The sequence below is a fragment of the Neoarius graeffei genome, chromosome 2, assembly GCF_027579695.1.
Source record: "Neoarius graeffei isolate fNeoGra1 chromosome 2, fNeoGra1.pri, whole genome shotgun sequence".
NCBI lineage: Eukaryota > Metazoa > Chordata > Actinopteri > Siluriformes > Ariidae > Neoarius > Neoarius graeffei.
The window spans coordinates 121,860,669-121,879,465 of NC_083570.1; the positions used below are offsets into that span (position 1 = coordinate 121,860,669).

The 18,797-nt window shown below is 42.5% G+C and overlaps 2 protein-coding genes across 4 annotated transcripts in view; both read right to left on the bottom strand.

The window, feature by feature from the left end:
• Positions 1 to 18,797, bottom strand: part of LOC132882234 (4-galactosyl-N-acetylglucosaminide 3-alpha-L-fucosyltransferase 9-like) — a 150,601-nt gene that overhangs the window by 74,293 nt on the left and 57,511 nt on the right. The gene's annotated exons all lie outside the window — the stretch shown is intronic.
• Positions 3,378 to 18,797, bottom strand: part of si:ch1073-440p11.2 (4-galactosyl-N-acetylglucosaminide 3-alpha-L-fucosyltransferase 9) — a 36,877-nt gene continuing 21,457 nt past the window's right edge. Inside the window, exon 2 of the mRNA XM_060915497.1 lies at positions 3,378 to 5,183. Within this exon, the coding sequence (XP_060771480.1) occupies positions 3,797 to 4,981 (1,185 nt within the window). The 5' untranslated portion in view covers positions 4,982 to 5,183 and the 3' untranslated portion in view covers positions 3,378 to 3,796. The remainder of the gene's footprint in view (positions 5,184 to 18,797) is intronic.

The window sequence follows — 18,797 nt, forward strand, 5'->3', positions numbered from 1 at the left end:
TCTCTTGGGGGGAAGAGGAGCACATGACTCATTTTTTTTTTTTAAATAGATTCTGACTCCATCATTAAAGGTGGGGGACGCAAACATAGCTCAAGGTCAAGGTTTTTTTATTTGCCATTTGTGCATAAACCAACAGTTCAGACACATTGGAATTTTTGTGCAGGGCTCTCTCAGTCAACAGATTAGAAAATAAAAATACTATAATAAAAATATAGAAACACTATACAATATGTTGGGGGGAGGAAAAAAGTTATATGCTCAAAAATTTAAACACAAGTATTAAACAGAAGGAGAGGGCAAATTTTAAATAACAGTAATAAAATAAAAGGCTAGTCCTGAGTGCTGTTCCTGGATTATTAAAAGAGGGGAAAGTTATATGGAAATATTGCACATTTTGGGAGGGGAATGAAAGTTGTGTGTGTATGCCAGGTCTCTGTGAACACCAGTAAACATGACTCCCAGTATTCAAAGCACCCCTTTGCCAAGATGCAAAGCTCTTCCATCTTACTTTTCAGGGATTGCGCATTGCAGAGAATAATGCTGGGCAGCGATGGCCTACTGCCTCTTCGGCGGAGACACTGTCGTATGCCCCCTCTCCTGCCTCTTTTCCGTGGTTGTTTGCATTCCCAGTGCGGAGGCTGTATTTTTACCTCCTCAGGTAGATCCGCTGGAGGAACAACTCCCATGCAGCAGAGGGACAGCAGTACATCTCTAGCGTAGATGAGTGGCGACTCACCCGCACCGGTTAAAGTGCTTCAAGAATCTGTCATGTCAATTTATTTGTATCACACTTTTAACAACAGCCATTATCGCAAATCATCTTGAAAGAAAAAATAAAGACTTTTAAATATATAAACTAATTTTATTCCTAATAAATGTATTTATCCCTGATAAGCAAGCCTGTGGTGGTGGTGGTGGTGGTGAGGAAAAACTCCCTCAGACGACGCGAGGAAGAAACCTTGAGAGAAACCAGACTCTAAAGGGAACCCATCCCCATCTGGGTGATAACAGATAGTATGATTATAAATAACTCACTTCTATAACTGAGTCCTATAGAGTCACAAAGTACAACTGTGTAACCAGGAAATTCATTATAGTTTAACAGGAAGTCTGTTTTGTTGAAGTTATAAACTGTTCACTGGTGGAGACTTGAGTGTAAAACTGTTCATGACAACTGCAGTCCTAAAGTTAGCATGGTGATGATAGTCCTAAACCATCGTAGCAAAACTGCAAGTGGCCAGAACCATCTTCTAAGTGTGTCTTCTGACTGTCCATATGGGGCCGTCCTCCACAGGAGCGATGTGGGGGAAGCCATGCAATGGTTAGAGAAGCAGCTTTGGGACCAAAAGGTCACCGGTTCAATTCCCTTGACCAGCAGGAATGGTTGAAGTGCCCTTGAGCAAGGTACCCAACCCTCCCACTGCTCCCCAGGCTGCTCTGGCTATGTTGTACATCGCTCTGGATAAGCATGTCTGCTAAATACCTGTACAGTACAGTGAAATGTTTTCTTTGCATCTCGTAGCTTGTTAATAAAGTGGCGTTAGAAGACCGGGTCAGCCATAATTCAACAGCCCTGGGGTATAGAGGATTAAAGGACATGGGACATGGATTTTTTTCTGGGTATAATTATGTATAAAGGACATAAGAAATGCCATCTAAATCACTGCAGGGCGTCAAAAAAGTGAAAATCATCACATTATTCAACTTTTTTATACATCAGCGTAAAACAATGATTCGTTAATTAGCTAAGCGGTCACGTGACCCGTGACGTCACAAAAACTTTTCAAGGAGCCAGCGCTTGGGTATCTACTGTAAACAGGTTACCGAAATGGACACCATCGAGAGTGACATTCCCGATGTTTCACAGAGATGTGAAGTTAGACCTTATCAATTCGAACTGATAGCTGGAAATTCACATGAACATAGATCTTGTCTTTACTCTGATGGGTCAGATGATTCTGAGAGTGAGAGTTCATTCAATCCCCATGAAACTGAAAGCGGTCGGCTCGATAACACATCCTGGCAAGTTAAAAACAATTCTGCTCAAAGGCTAATGATCTGTTGAAAGAAGTATTATTTTTGTATCATACATTGAAAGTTCATCATAGATCTAGCTAAAGTCCATTGCAAGCTAGTTTTTTTTTTCTGATATTTTTTGAGATTGATTGAGATACAATGCTTCCAGAGTCCGAGATGAAAACATTCAAAATGGCGAAATGAGTCAGAATTATGATAATCAATAATTGATACACCCAAAATTATAATACTAATCCTTACTGCATGAGGCCCATGGTAAAACCACACTTCCAGGAGGGGCTGCCATCTGCCTCCCAAGCCGGCCGAGAGTGCTCCTCGTCGGGCACGGCCAGGCGGGTGAATGCCCTGGTCCGTCCGCCCTGTCTAAAAAATAATGGTACAACTCCAAGTGAAGGTATCAATGTGCTGTCGAAGCGCGCAGAAGGTGTTAGTACGCCTGTCATTATAGTGCGGACTTTCCATAGCATAGAAAATCGCCACGTTTCAATTTGTGTAACTGAACTTTGTTTCATGTCACTGGTCATATAAACCTATGTAAACAGGAAAAACGTGGAAGAGTTTGGTCGCATCTAACTACAGCCCCAAAAAATACCATTGGCCATGCTGAGCCTAGCTACATTGCTAACAGGAGTAACAGCACGTCTGACTGACTGGGAGGTCGCAATACACCATGATGTTCAATGTACGTTAAACAGTCTAAAAACGAAACAATTTTCTTGTCATCCAAGACACAAAAACTATTTTGTCACATTTGTCATCATCACGATTCGCACTTCTCCATATTCATCTACCCGCTTGTGCTGTACCCGAAAGTTTTTGTGACGTATGATCAGGTCACAGCGGCTCTTTCGGTTGTAAAATATGCATATCGGAGCTCGAGCAGAAATGCCATATAATCATCACAAATATAACGATTTTGCTGAATTTAATAGATAATTTTGTATTTGTTGATGCAATTATTTCATATTTTTAATGGAAAGAAACTGATATAGCATGCATTTATGTTTCATGTCCCATGTCCTTTAAGAGTCTTGTTCATGGGCTCAACAGTGATAGCCTGGCAATACTGGGATCTGAACCCCCAACCTTCAAATCAGCAACCCTGAGCTTTGACCTAATTTTTGAAAATGCATGCGCCTTTCCCTCCCACCTTGGGTCACTGACCAAAACTGCTTCTATCAGTGCTTCATTTAGTTTAAATGATAAACATGATTCATGCTTTCACAACCTCATGGTTAAAATTCTGTTGTTTGGCATTTTGAGTAAAACCTAAATCGATGCCACCATATGCAAAGTTCATCTGCAAGAATCATTACTCGTACCAAACACTGGTTACCTGTTTCACAGAGAATCAACTGCTTCTTACTTGCAAACCAATCCATGGACATTTCTTCTGTCATTTTGAGACAAATCTTAAAATGTACATTTTCCCCCAAACCTTTCTTATTTCTTTATTATAGTTTCTCATTACATCAACTGTGAAAAGAGTGTTCGGAAGGTGTTGTATAAATGGAACATTCTTCTGTTGTCTATAATAGGACATCTACAACCTGGTCATTAGTCACCCAACCACACCCTCTTAATATGCATGAAATATAATATTCAGTAAAGCACTCCATGACAAGGAAAATAAACAGGTAATCTTTATGAACCAGGAATATATCCTTAAATGGAATAATGTAGCAGGTGGAAGCATGGTTTAGTATTAAAGTCTTTCCCAATGCAAGAGTCTGCATATGCTTCGAAAATAAACTGCTAGCTAATCCCAGTACCATTTACTGAGACCTCTAAACACTCTGTAGCCCTTGTGTTTTCTTATATGATCACAAATTCGACAAGCGTGTTCTAGCCCGAAACGTGAACGTTTAGCAGTAAAGTGTTGTCTCCAGGTGAAGTAGTGTTCATAAGCTTCCTGGTTCTGGTCTAGAAATTTGAGATGTTCTGCAAGTTCCTGAGAGGATTTGAAATCATCCACATGAATGAATGAATCTGCTGGAAGGAATTCCTCATAGTTCTCTCTGGGTGGACCGAGAACCACAGGAACTGTGCCAACTTTCATGGGGTTAAACAGCTTCTCAGTGAAGTAGTCTTTGTGGGTGGAGCTCTCAAATGATAAGTAGAATTTACAACTAGACAAAGTAGCCTTATAGTCCTCATCATTAATGTACCGGTTGAAGGATCTACCATAAGCCTCTATTTTGATGTATTTGCTCAGTTCATTAAAATATTTGACTCTGCTATAGTTGGGGTTCCAGTTACTGACGACCCAGCACACCAATTTGTCCTTTGGTGGTATTGTAAAGGGTTTGTCCTTCTCAGAGATGTCTATGATTCTCCCATAAGGCACCCAGATATCTGAATCTCTCCTATAATTTGCAGTCAGATTGAATAAATCATCTGTCACAGTCCATCTTGGTGTATTATCAGGAGACTCCATGTTCATCCACACCCACTTCTGGTGTGGAGGTCGTGGCATGTTTAGCAGGTTTGGTAAATCGCCACCGATGTCTCTGTGATGAAACATAACACCATGGGCTTTGTAATACTGTCTTCTGTCATCTGTAATGTGACAGCCTTTAATACCATATTCTGAATCACAGGTTTCTCCTTGAAATGTAAAACCAAAAGGCCATGACCAAAGTAATATGATGGTGTCATGGTCATGATTTTCTTCCATGACACTTGGTTTGGTGATCAGTGGTTGTTTGTTAGCCAAGGTGCAGTTAGGAGTGCTGGTGATGGTTGAATTTTTGAGAAAGAACTCTTTGAAAACATTGAAGCATTTATCAAAGCAGACTTTATCTGAGGACACGACAGCATCAGAACATAGCGTCCAGATTATAGTTGGCTTGAAGTAAGTGTAGAATGCTCCTCCAAAACAGAAAGTCAGAAAGAGAGGCAGCAGGAGATGCTGAAAACGTCCTACTGAATATTTAGATGCCATCTTTTATGTTTTGGAGAAGAGAGAAATAAAATACATGAACTTCTGTTTTCGGCAGAAGAATAACAGGCAGCAAGAGATGCTGAAAATATCCTGTCGATGGTGCTGATGTTATCTTCTACTCTCCAGAGAAGACAGAAATAAAGCAATGGTTTGTCACTGCCTCCTAACCTGAAGAATCCACTCATCAAAGATTTTTCAGTCGCTGCATTAGGAGACAGGGGGACAGATGCATGTCAGGAAATGCAGCGCAAAACACGATTTGACTGCAAAATGCAGGAAATCTGAAAATAACGTTTGAGATTATTAAGGCTGTAGCACATCAAAGCCAATGTGAAGTGGTGCAAATAGTTAACTGCAATATGAAAACGCGGTATTAAAGTTTATTCTTTAGACTCATGTTAGGACAAGTGTGGAGTCATTAATATTGCTGATATGTCATTGATCACTCATTGATTTTAATAAAACGGTGGCCATGTACAGAATGAGCTCCATTATTAGTGCTTGACTACAGTTTCTAGTTGTACAGCTGATTTTTTCTTTTATCAACATCCAAATATGTTCTTTTACTACACAGCGTCATAAATTAAAATATTTCTAAGAATAAATAAAACCCCTGGATTGACAGTTTAAAGCCCCCTCCCCGTGTTTGAGGACAAACAGCACATGAAAGCGAGCATGTTACTGAATTACAGCTCATTTTAGGAGGTGGACAAAATCCCACAAAAAACTAACTGCTGCTAATACTCTACAAACAGTTATTAATTAAAAAGAGAACATGCAGTCAGTTATAGCTCGTTGCACAATTGTGCTTCACATGCATGCGTATGAGTAAGAGAAGCACTGGGCCTGTTTTCACCTTATGAACGCAATGCCATTTTTTTCATACTGTCACACTGTAATACATAGTTTTCACTGACGTCACGGCATTCCGGGGAAAGCCCCCCAGCCACCATCTTGTGGGTCAAACAAAACGGACCATCGCCATTACCGGCTACGTTATCTCGGACGAATTTATGTAGTCAGTTTTCTAAAATAAAGATTGATGTCGGCAAAATCAAGCAAACGGAAGTATATGGATACATTAGACGACATCTCACGACAACGGTATGCAGCCAAACTGGCCTTGATTGGGGGAATTGACCCCTACGAAGTGGACAAAGATGCATTTTCAAGTGACTATGCAGGGCTGCCATCCATATCGTACCCTGATATTGTGAACTATTTTGTGAATAGTAAAAGTGCCTACACACTTGACGACCTCAAAGCATACAAGTCGCCGGAGTCATACAATTATTTTGTCTGTGGCTGGGTCCGTGATGTCCACCATATAAAAACAAGTGACAGTCGTGTCCTAATTACAGCCAAGGTATGTAAACATTGGAATTTTAGAGCTCTCAACACTGCATATAAATATATGTGTGTGTATAATATCAAGTTGATTTAAGACAAATTTTGCATCCATTAGTGGTATTACAGTACCATGTCAGTGTACAATGTAAACGTACACTCAGCGGTTCCAGTTAGGCATTTTCCAGAGATTGTTTACACGATGTTTTGGTTTCCAAAAACAAACTTAAACACAATTGATTGTTTATTAAAACAACTTGCCACTTATAAAATGATCGGAGCAGACTTTGCTGTGTTTGGAAGGCTGATAATCCTTGCGGCTGATTCTCGCAAGCCATAGATTTCTCCTTTGTATGCTGAGTTTCTTTGTTTGCTCGCCTTCGTGCTCCCGTACAGTGGGAATTCCATAAAAGCTCCGCTTGACGTCATCATCTGACCTATTACGACAGCCGTGAATACAACAGGTGTGCACCATTGCTAGCTTTAAATAGCCTGCTTGGGTTCTTTTGAAGACTTTGTACTCGTGCGTTACAATGTGTGCTCAGTGACCCGTACAGTAAGCTTGACCCACAAGATGGCCGCCACTAGGGAATCCCCGACTCTGTGACGTCATGTGAAAACTATGTATTCTACCTGAAAACAAACGCAAACAGTTTGACACCTGATCCACTGAGTGATCTTATAAGTACTGGTATCTTTATTACTCAAAACTGTTTAATGAATATTCAACAAAAAAATGAGTGACTTTGCATTCAAGTTATTTATCCGAGTCACACAGTAAGTGGCTAACACCAAACTGTCCCCAATGTGAACTGTGATGGTTATTACCATCAAGGTATTTATTAACATGATAAACTAGTTTCCTATAAAGTGAACCCACTTTTGGTGCCATGTCAATTTTGGCACTGTGTAAAACTAAAGGTGAAACTTTAAACATGAAAAATTTGACTTCCATGTCAATACAATGATAATGACTGAAATATAACGAACCACAAGCTAATTATTTTAAACGTTTGTCGCTTTTTTTTTCCTGGTGGTGTAGTGGATAACACTGTCGCCTCACAGCAAGAAGGTTCCAGGTTCGAACCTCACAGCCAACAGGGGTCTTTCTGAGTGGAGTTTGCTTGTTCTCCCTGTGTCTGTGTGGGTTTCCTCCAACAGTCCAAAGACATGCAGATTAGGTAAAATACCCAGCCAGTGCATATGGTACTTAGTGCTGGTCCCAAGCCCAGATCAACTGGGAGGGGTTGCCATACCTGCCAACCTTGAAAAAATTTTATGAGTATAATTTTACAATTTAATGAGTACCCCCCCGTCAACCTCACCCCAACAGACCATGCGCATGCGCCCCCACAGACCACAACCAGCAGACCAAAAAAAATACTTTCAATCCAGTTTTATTGATTGACCTTGGGAACATAGTCCAGTTTTGTAAAACATTCCTATAGATAGACTTTGGGAAACTGTTATTGATGGCTCTTGGGAACTTCCTTCCATTTTAAAAAGCACAGCAAACATTACAGACCCAGGCTTTTAAGGCCCTTATGGGAAAAAAAAATGCAGTGTATAAATGGGAAACTGACATTTTTTTTCCTGCACTGTGCAGACCCCCACCCCCCTACACACACGTCCAAAATATTGCATTATACAGTACACTGCAGTATTTTGTAGTATGCCTTTTTCATGTGCAAACTATTGCATTTGCATTCGAAATATTGCATTTACTGCAGTAATACTGTAGAAAAAAGCATTTGATACTGCAGTACCATGCAGGTTTTTTTCATAAGAGGGATGACCAATTTTCGACTTCACATCATCTGCAAACATTCCTAGGCTACCATTGACAGAAGTTACCGACTGCCCTTAAGACATACAACACGCTACGTTTTGTTGAGCACATCAATTAAGTGGTACTTATCACAGTGATTCAATGAGAGTGCGAGAGGAATTGTAATCAGGTTTCGTTGGTTACCGCATCGAATATGCAACCTTGAGTGACGGCTTCGAAGTTAAATGAAGAACTAGCCTGTACTGTTGGTGTTGTAAATGCACAAAATAACTGCTAGGAAGCTCGAGTACACGTGAAACACAACTGTTTCTGTTAAAAATATAGGAAGGCCATGTATAACAGTAAAAGTGTTATGCACTGCCTTCCAGTTAGCTAAAACTTCTTATTACAATACTTTAACGGGCGTGTGTGGGACGGTGTTAGCATACCTGTTGCTCCTTGGTGACTGATGTCTATATCAATCTTGCACACCATGCAGAATGCGTGGCTGGGTAACTGCGACCGTGTGAGACAAGGCCACCTCTCCTGATAGCCTTCCAGAAATCTTTGGGGTTTCCAAACACGTTTGGCACTCAGTTCAGGCTCCATATGTTCAGTTTTTGTCTGAAACATGCATGTGGGAAAGCCTGAAGTATTGCAGCATATTGAGTTGGTGAACGAGTATAATCAGGGCTTTCCACAAGCGCCGGCTGCCGGCCATACAGCCGACTACACAATTAAGTCCAGCCAGCTACTTTAATGACTATTATTTTTGTAGCCCACAGGCTCTAAATATTAATTTTCGATTTTAATAAAATTAAATGTTTATCTAACGGACTGACAATAATGTCAAACTGAACCGCACTCATTTAAGTTGTGATTCGTGCCGTTTGTACCGATAATAACCACAAATTCCCCACAGACTTCGTTGATCAAGGGAGAGTAACTCATCCGCGGCCCCGACATGCGGTGTGTGCGCGCACTCGGCGGAGGCAGTAGTGTGTCGGGGCCGTCGGAGGCGACATCGGAGGGAACAGAAGCAGAGATAACGCTTATTTTGTCTTTCACCTAGAGACATGATTCAAACTTTAAAACGGAGACAAAATTCTCCTGTGTGGATCTGGCATTCAACTTTTTTGCTAGGTTCTATACTTTTGGCTCAGTCACAGATCAAACACCATGAGCAACTCTGGAGAAATTCAGGCTTTATAATGGGTGTCTATTGCGTTACACACCAGCGGGGCTCAGGAGTTTAGAGTGTAGGCAGCTTGAAAAAAAAAAGCTCTAACTTTCTCATTTAAACTGTGTTTTCAGCCACAATTTTCACTCTACACACATAATTTTCTCAAAAGTTGTTGTCACACTTGTCCTGATTCACACAATGTGTCTACCTGAGCGATAGGATTTACAGTTTTTGAATGAGAAGCCTGAAAGTAAGGAGAGGACAGGCGCGCTTCCCCATAGACTCCCATTATAAACCTGGCAGCGCTTTTACTGCAAAATCAGAAATGTCACTTGTTTTTAACTCGCTCTAGTGTCCACAATTTTTACACTAGGGACAAAAAAATTACATCAATGTGTTCATGAGAGCCTTGTAGCACTCAATGTGAAAGAATTTTGTGAATAGCTGCTTTCGTTTCCATGTAAATCAGCGTTGTTCGAGGAGAGAGAACTCTGAGAAAAAGCGCTCTTTGCTTGTCATATTGTGTCTCTTCCCTGCACCTGAGCACCGTTACCAAGGCGACGAACTCCACTCAGGGAGCAGAGAGGGGCGGGGCTGCTCTCTCTCTCACCCCCCCCCCCCCCCCGGCTGGCTACTTATTGGTCATGGCTGGCTAGTATGAGCCTTAGTGGAAAGCCCTGGTATAACATTCACGAGGGGTTAACAATGTCAGTTTATTGGGCTGACCTAATGTTTTTATTTTACCTTTCCAGTGATCTTTGCAGAATGGATTGTTGACTATCGATGAAATCTCTCTTCTCTAACCGACGTTTCAATCCCCGACTCGCTCTAGCCACCTGACCTCTGGCTGCACCGCTGCACTCAAGTCAGAGACGCGAAGGAGGAAGAGGAGGGGGTGCAGAGGGCAGAGCCACACGCTCTGGAAGAGGGCCAGGGGGATTGGGCAAAGCGTTCCATTCTGGCTTTGAGTTTTCTCACAGATCAGCGGTATCAACTTCAGCGAGAACTTGACTGAAATGTGAGTTCGGACGATATGCGTACTTTTTAATGTGAAAACGTACAGTCGTACAATGAGGTAAAAATTCGTAGCGGCTACGCAAGATGCGTACAGGTTGGCAGGTATGGGTTGTGTCAGGAAGGGTATCCGATGTAAAAAACCTATGCCAAATCAAATATGCAGATCATAAAGTGGATGATCCGCTGTGGTGACCCCTAACAGAAACAGCCAGAAGATTTTTTTTTCTCTGGCAAATGCACACTCAGAAAAAAGGTCCCAATCTGTACCTCTGTCAGGGTGGCACTCTCAAGCAAATGTACGCAGGTTTCTGCATGGATAAAGTGTGCTTTTCATACACATGCATTTGAAGGATGATTATACACTGCCCGGCCAAAAAGTCACCATTTGGATTTCAATAAGCAAACACTTAAGAGCCTTTGATTGGATAATTAATGCAATGATTAATGTTTCAGCTGCAGCAATTTTATTAACCCGAACTGATGCATTTCTTAAACAAACGTTGAAAGACGTATCCCATGCTTATGGAAAAGATGTTACTGTGCTTCAGAAGGTCAAATTGTCGTCCTGCATCAAGCAAACATAACAACTCAGGAGATTTGAGCTGAAATGACTGGAATTGGGTTCAGAACTAACCAATGCATTATTAAAATCTAGAAGGATCATGATGAACCATCAACTTCACTGAAGAAATGTGGTTGGAAAAAAGATCCTGACTGAGCGTGATTAGAGATCAATTAAACAATTAGTGAAGTCAAATCATTAAAACCTCTTCAGTGGAACTCACGGCTTTGTTTAATAGTGAAATTAAGATCATTTCCACTCACAGTATGACAAGAACTCACAAGATTGGGACTAAACAGCTGTGTGTCCATAAGAAAACCACTTGTTAGTGAAGATAATCAGGAGAAAAGGCTTCAATTTGCTCGGGTGCATAAAGATTAGACTCTGGACCGATGGAGAAAGGTCATGTGGTCTGATGAGTCCAGATTGACCCTATTCCTGAGTGATGGGCGTGTCACGGTAAGAAGGGAAGTTCATGAAGCTCCGCCCCATCATGCATAGTGCCCACTGTACAAGCCTCAGGAGGCAGTGTGACGATCTGGGGTTGGTTCAGTTGGTCAGGTCGAGACTCAGCAACATTATGGGGCAATAAAATGAAGTCAGCTGACGACCCAAATGTATTGAATGACCAGGTTCACATCAGTGGGGTTTAATTCCCTGATGGCACGGGAATAAAATTGTGAGAGTGGCTCAGGGAGCACGAGGAATCATTTTACACATGAATTAACCCCCAGAGAGTCCCGACCTTAACCCCATTGAGAGTCTTTGGGATGCTGGAGAGGATTTTACACAGTGGTTCGACTCTCCCATCCTCAACACAAGATCTCGGTGAAAAATGAATACAGCTCTGGACTGAAATAAATGTGACGCTGCGTAAGTTTATCGAAACAATGCCACAGAGAATACATGCTGTAATCAAAGCTAAAGGCAGAACAACCAAATTAGAGTGTGTGACTTTTTTTTGGCAGGGCAGTGTGTACACACACACACACACACAATAAAAAAATAATAATAATAATAATAATAAAAAAAAATACCATGTACCCCTAAGGGCAGAACAAAAAGTCCATAGGGTGAAGCCTGACCTGATCCATCCAGCTCCTCCCTCTGGGCAGAGATGGGTAGAGTCAAGCCAAAAGCCCAACAGTCAGAGTGTGCCTGGCCAGTCTGGATAAGCATGTTTAATGTGCTGTATGATGATGTGTGGGTTAGGGTTAATGTTATCAGAGTTGGATCAGATCCAGCTCCATTCCCTGGACTTTTGGTTCTGCACTGTGATTTCTCTGCTCCTCCTCAACCCCAATGTAAATCAGTGATGGATATAGCTCTGAGCTTTACAGACAGAGGTTTGACAAACTATCTGTCCTATGGAGACGTTCTGTGCTTCTTTATAAATTTTATTTTAACGCTGGAAGTATTGACTGATAAAATCAGAGTAATAAAGTAAAAGAAGTGCAGCACAGAATGCTCATGGTGTAGTTTTAGGACAGTTTTAGGATAAGGACATCATCAGAACATGGCCATTTTTTAAATTTGCTCATTATGTAATGGTTGAAATTATTTATCAAAATGATTTCAGGATGTGTGTAAAATAACAATACTGTTTCTCCACTGGACTCTTTTGTGTGGACCATGAATGACTCGCCTGATCTTCTCCACAGCAGTTGGTATGATGCGCTACAGCCTTACACAATCCAATCCAATATTATAATCAGATTGAGCACTTTTTTTGCATATTGCACACATCTGAGCTTTAGATTTTAATCATAAACAGGGACAAATTTCCTCTTTACATCTCTAAAAGATGTTTATGTCCTAGAAGAGTGGAGGTTGATAACGCCACATGCTTAGCATTATGTAACACAAATAAATCATTTCTATTTCAAAAACACGTTTATGACTTCGTACCGAGCTTCACACACACCTTGACAACGAAATGTCCCTTCGTGTTGATGAACTGTGATTGAAATACTTTGGTTATTTGTAGTTAAATATTGAACCTGTGTGTATACACACACACAGGGCGTTTCAAAAAAATTGATATCATTCCACAATCTAATAACTTTACCAATTCTCGTTCAATTGACCTCAAATTTTAACAGCATGTGTGGAAACAGGTCAAAATTTTACATTTTTTGTTTTTATCTTTTTAGGTATAGAAATGCCATTCACTGGAAAAGAAAAGGCATTTTGTGTGTTAGAGTATACTCGAACACAGTCGAACAAGACTGCACAGCATGCATTTATGAGAGAATTCTCTAAAAAGGCACCAACTGCAATGCAGATTTGGACATGGCACAAAAAGTTCAAAGAGGAAGGCTGTGTGTATCTCATCTCATTATCTCTAGCTGCTTTATCCTTCTACAGGGTCGCAGGCAAGCTGGAGCCTATCCCAGCTGACTACGGGCGAAAGGCGGGGTACACCCTGGACAAGTCGCCAGGTCATCACAGGGCTGACACATAGACACAACCATTCACACGCACATTCACACCTACGGTCAATTTAGAGTCACCAGTTAACCTAACCTGCATGTCTTTGGACTGTGGGGGAAACCGGAGCACCCGGAGGAAACCCACGCGGACACGGGGAGAACATGCAAACTCCGCACAGAAAGGCCCTCGCCGGCCACGGGGCTCGAACCTGGACCTTCTTGCTGTGAGGTGACGGCGCTAACCACTACACCACCGTGCCACCCCACAATAAAGGATATTTCTTGTTATTTTCCCTGCACTGTATTGTCCTTTATTGATGTTGCTCTTTGTAACATTTCCACAGTTCAGGAACTAGCAAATAAGAATTTCACTGCAAGAATTATACGATTCTGTGGGCATTAATATGGAGCTGTTTCCCCTTTTGCTGTTACAATAATCTCCACCCTTTTGGAAAGACTTTCCATTAGATTTTGGAGCATAGCTGTGGGGATTTGGGTTCATTCAGCTCCAGGAGCATTAAGGCCAATTTATGCTGACAACGCAGTCCTCGCAGATGGCGTCTGCGTAGCCCCTCCCCCCTTCGCAGACACTCTGCGCGCACCTCCCAAAAATTGTGACCACCGCAGAAGCCTCGCAGACAGCGTCGCAGACAAGAGGGCTCTGACTGGTCCACTCTACATCCGCTGTACACGCACTTCCGCTTCCCTACGTTCCCGGTTTGGTTTGTTTTCACTACCGTCATTTTTAAAAACATGAGCAAAGATGGAGCAGCACGAAGAGTGGTTGATCGAGGAAGTGAGGAAGTACGTACATCTATACGACTTCAGTTCTAGTCATTATAAGTAACCGGAGGATAAACACTCCACTAACCACACCCACCAACTACTCCTAGCGATTTCGCGACTTCGCGCCCCCTTGCGTTGTGGCAGTGAATAACATCGTGCACGCCTATTACTCCCCACTCAACGATAAATTACAAGTGTCTGCGAAAAGCTATCTGCGAAAGCCTTGTCGCAAGAGCATGCAGAGGCCCTTAATGAGATCTGCTACCAACAGTCTAGATGAGGACACAGAGGCTGTGACATCCTACATCAGCTTCTGTGATAACTGCTGCGTTCCATCATGCACCAGGATGGGTTATAATGATAAACCCTGGCTCACAGATAAACTCACACAGCTAAGATTGCAAAAGGAAGAAGCGTTCAGAAGTGGAGACAGGGACAGGTTTAAAGAGTCTAGGAACAGGTTTAGTAAGGTGGTGAGAGAAGCTAAATGACTCTGAGAAACTCCAACACCACTTCTCAGCCAACGACTCTACATCTGTCTGGAAAGGGTTCAGACAGAGCACCAACTACAAACCTTCAGCCCTCCACCCCACTCTGTTAACAATTTGCACCTGGCCAACCAACTAAATGAGTTGTACTGTTGCTTTGAAAGATAAAGGGACTGTCCTAATATCATCCCCTGTGACTCCACACTCCAGCTCCTGCCCACCTCCACTGCTGCCAGGGCCTCTCTAGAACCTCTCACCCCCACCACCACAGCCTCAACTCTCTCCATTCTGGAGAAGGACATTAACAAGCTCCTTAAGAAGCTGAACCCCTGCAAAGCAGCAGGTCCCCTTACAATTTACCCTGAAGCATGGCACTGATCAGCTGTCTCTGGTGTTCACAGAGATCTTCAACACCTCACTGGAGACATGCCATGTGCCAGCCTGCTTCAAGGCCTCCACCATTATCCCTGTCCCCAAAAAGCCAAGGATCACAGGATTAAATGACTACAGACCCGTCACCCTGACTTCTGTGGTTATGAAATCCTTCAAGCGCCTTGTGCTTTACCACCTTAAAGCCATCGCTGACCCGCTCCATTGCTGTCAACATGGCTCTTTATTTCATCCTCCAGCACCTGGACTCCCCAGGAACCTATGCTAGGTTCCTGTTTGTGGATTTCAGTTCCACCTTCAACACAATCATGCTGGCTCTTCTGCAGGACAAGCTCTCCCAGCTGAACATGCCTGACTCCACCTGCAGGTGGATCACTGACTTCGTGTCTGACAGGAAGCACCACATGAAGCTGGGGAAACACGTCTCTGACTCCCGAATCATCAGCACTGGATCCCCCCAAGGCTGCGTCTTCTCTCCTCTACTCTTCTCCCTGTACACCAACAGCTGCATCTCCAGTCATCAGTCTGTCAAGCTCCTAAAGTTCGCAGATGACCCCACTCTCACTGGACTCATCTCTGATGAGGATGAGTCTGCCGACAGGTGGGAGATTGACCATCTGGTGTCCTGGTGCAGGCAGAACAACTTGGAGCTTAATGCGCTAAAGACAGTGGAGATGATTATAGACTTCAGGAGGAGCTCTGCCACACCCTCCCTCCCTCATCACCCTGTTTGACTCCCCAGTAACCTCTGTGGAGTATTTCCACTTCCTGGGCACTATAATCACTCAGGACCTCAAGTGGGAGACGAATACCTGCTCTCTCACCAAGAAAGCACAGCAGAGGATGTTCTTCCTGCAGCAGCTGAAGAAGTTCAACCTGCCAAAGACAATGACGGTGCACTTTTACACCACCATCATTGAGTCCATCCTCACTTCCTCCATCACCATCTGGTACGCTGCTGCCACTTCCAGGGACGAGGGCAGACTGCAGCGCATCATTTGCTCTGCTGAGAGGATGATCGGCTCCAACCTTCCATCTCTTCAGGACCTGTACGAGTCCAGAACCCTGAGGAGAGCAGAAAGGATTTTGGCTGACCCCTCTCACCCTGGACACAAACTTTTTGAACCACTCCCCTCTGGTAGGAGGTTGTGGTCCATTAGAACCAAAACCTCACGCAATAAGGACAGCTTGTTCCCCCCACTGAAGCTGCCTCATCAATAAGGCCCGAGACCCCACTGACTCAAACCTCACACTCTGTGACATTAATGCACTTCGTCTCTGAACTGTGATTTTGCACATTTCAAGGTCATGTCCTACACCTCCATTCTGTGAACCTTTATTGCACATTCTGGCTCACGCTGTACAGTTTGGTTATTTATTTAACCCACTGCACATATTCTCGTCTTCTCACACATTCATTCCATGACTCTTCTTCATCTTCATCCTGGTGACGTGTTTTTCTGCACATTCCAGAACATACTATACAGCTTGGACTTCAGAACAACCCATACACATACCCCTTATATATGTCCACTTTTCAAACTTGTATATTTTAGATTCTTCTTATTTTTTATCCTGTTTACATAACTACTTTTGTCTATATTTTCTATCCGTCTATCTTAACTGTTCAAGCACCAATCACCAGAGCAAATTCCTTGTACAGTGGGGCAAAAAAGTATTTAGTCAGCCACCAATTGTGCAAGTTCTCCCACTTAAAAAGATGAGAAAGGCCTGTAATTTTCATCATAGGTACACTTCAACTATGAGAGACAGAATAGGGGGGAAAGACCCCAGGAAATCACATTGTAGGATTTTTAATGAATTAATTGGTAAATTCCTCGGTAAAATAAGTATTTGGTCACCTACAAACAAGCAAGATTTCTGGCTCTCACAGACCTGTAACAACTTCTTTAAGAGGCTCCTCTGTCCTCCACTTGTTACCTGTAGTAATGGCACCTGTTTGAACTCATTATCAGTATAAAAGACACCTGTCCACAACCTCAAACAGTCACACTCCAAACTCCACTATGGCCAAGACCAAAGAGCTGTCAAAGGACACCAGAAACAAAATTGTAGACCTGCACCAGGCTAGGAAGACTGAATCTGCAATAGGTAAGCAGCTTGGTGTGAAGAAATCAACTGTGGGAGCAATTATTAGAAAATGGAAGACATACAAGACCACTGATAATCTCCCTCGATCTGGGGCTCCATGCAAGATCTCACCCCGTGGGGTCAAAATGATCACAAGAACGGTGAGCAAACATCCCAGAACCACACGGGGGGACCTAGTGAATGACCTGCAGAGAGCTGGGACCAAAGTAACAAAGGCTACCATCAGTAACACACTACGCCGCCAGGGACTCAAATCCTGCAGTGCCAGATGTGTCCCCCTGCTTAAGCCAGTACATGTCCAGGCCCGTCTGAAGTTTGCTAGAGAGCATTTGGATGATCCAGAAGAGGATTGGGAGAATGTCATATGGTCAGATGGAGGAGAAAGAATGCTGAGTTGCATCCAAAGAACACCATACCTACTGTGAAGCATGTGGGTGGAAACATCATGCTTTGGGGTTGTTTTTCTGCAAAGGGACCAGGACGACTGATCTGTGTAAAGGAAAGAATGAATGGGGCCATGTATCGTGAGATTTTGAGTGAAAACCTCCTTCCATCAGCAAGGGCATTGAAGATGAAACGTGGCTGGGTCTTTCAGCATGACAATGATCCCAAACACACCACCCAGGCAACGAAGGAGTGGCTTTGTAAGAAGCATTTCAAGGTCCTGGAGTGGCCTAGCCAGTCTCCAGATCTCAACCCCATAGAAAATCTTTGGAGGGAGTTGAAAGTCCGTGTTGCCCAGCGACAGCCCCAAAACATCACTGCTCTAGAGGAGATCTGCATGGAGGAATGGGCCAAAATACCAGCAACAGTGTGTGAAAACCTTGTGAAGACTTACAGAAAACGGTTGACCTCTGTCATTGCCAACAAAGAGTATATAACAAAGTATTGAGATGAACTTTTGTTATTGACCAAATACTTATTTTCCACCATAATTTGAAAATAAATTATTTAAAAATCAGACAATGTGATTTTCTGGATTTTTTTTTCTCATTTTGTCTCTCATAGTTGAAGTGTATCTATGATGAAAATTACAGGCCTCTCTCATCTTTTTAAGTGGGAGAACTTGCACAATTGGTGACTGACTAAATACTTTTTTGCCCCACTGTATGTGAGAACGTACTCAATAATAAACTTGATTCTGATTCAGCACTGATGATTGGTGAGGTGCAGTCAGCGAGATTCCAATTTTGTGGTCAAAGTTTGGGGGGGGGCGCACATGGGTGTGGTCAGGGGTGCACATACTTTTGGCCATATAGTGTAGTGTATATGCCATCAGTACACGCAGTAATATACTTATAATATATTTTGAGTGTAATAACTACTGTGTGTATAAATTCCACTGAAAGATACTTGAGTGTGACTGATGTTCACTTGAAAGTACAACACTGAAGATGTATTTAAACAGATTAATTACAATCCAAATACTCATCATAACCTAATCATAAATAATATACACCGGATGCGATTTGGCTACCTGTTGATTTAAAGATGTGATCAGTAATTAATATGAAAAACGTACTTCTAGTTTTAACACTCAGATACACAAACACTCACCATCCACTTTATTAGGAACACCTGTGCATTTATCTAATCAATCATGTGGTAGCAGTGCAGCATTTAAAACCTGCAGATACAGGATTTTACAGCAGTTGAAGATCAGAAAAAAAAAATCCCCTGGTCTTTCAGTGGGGGTGAGTCTGTGCTCATGATAGCTTCAGATTCTTGTTC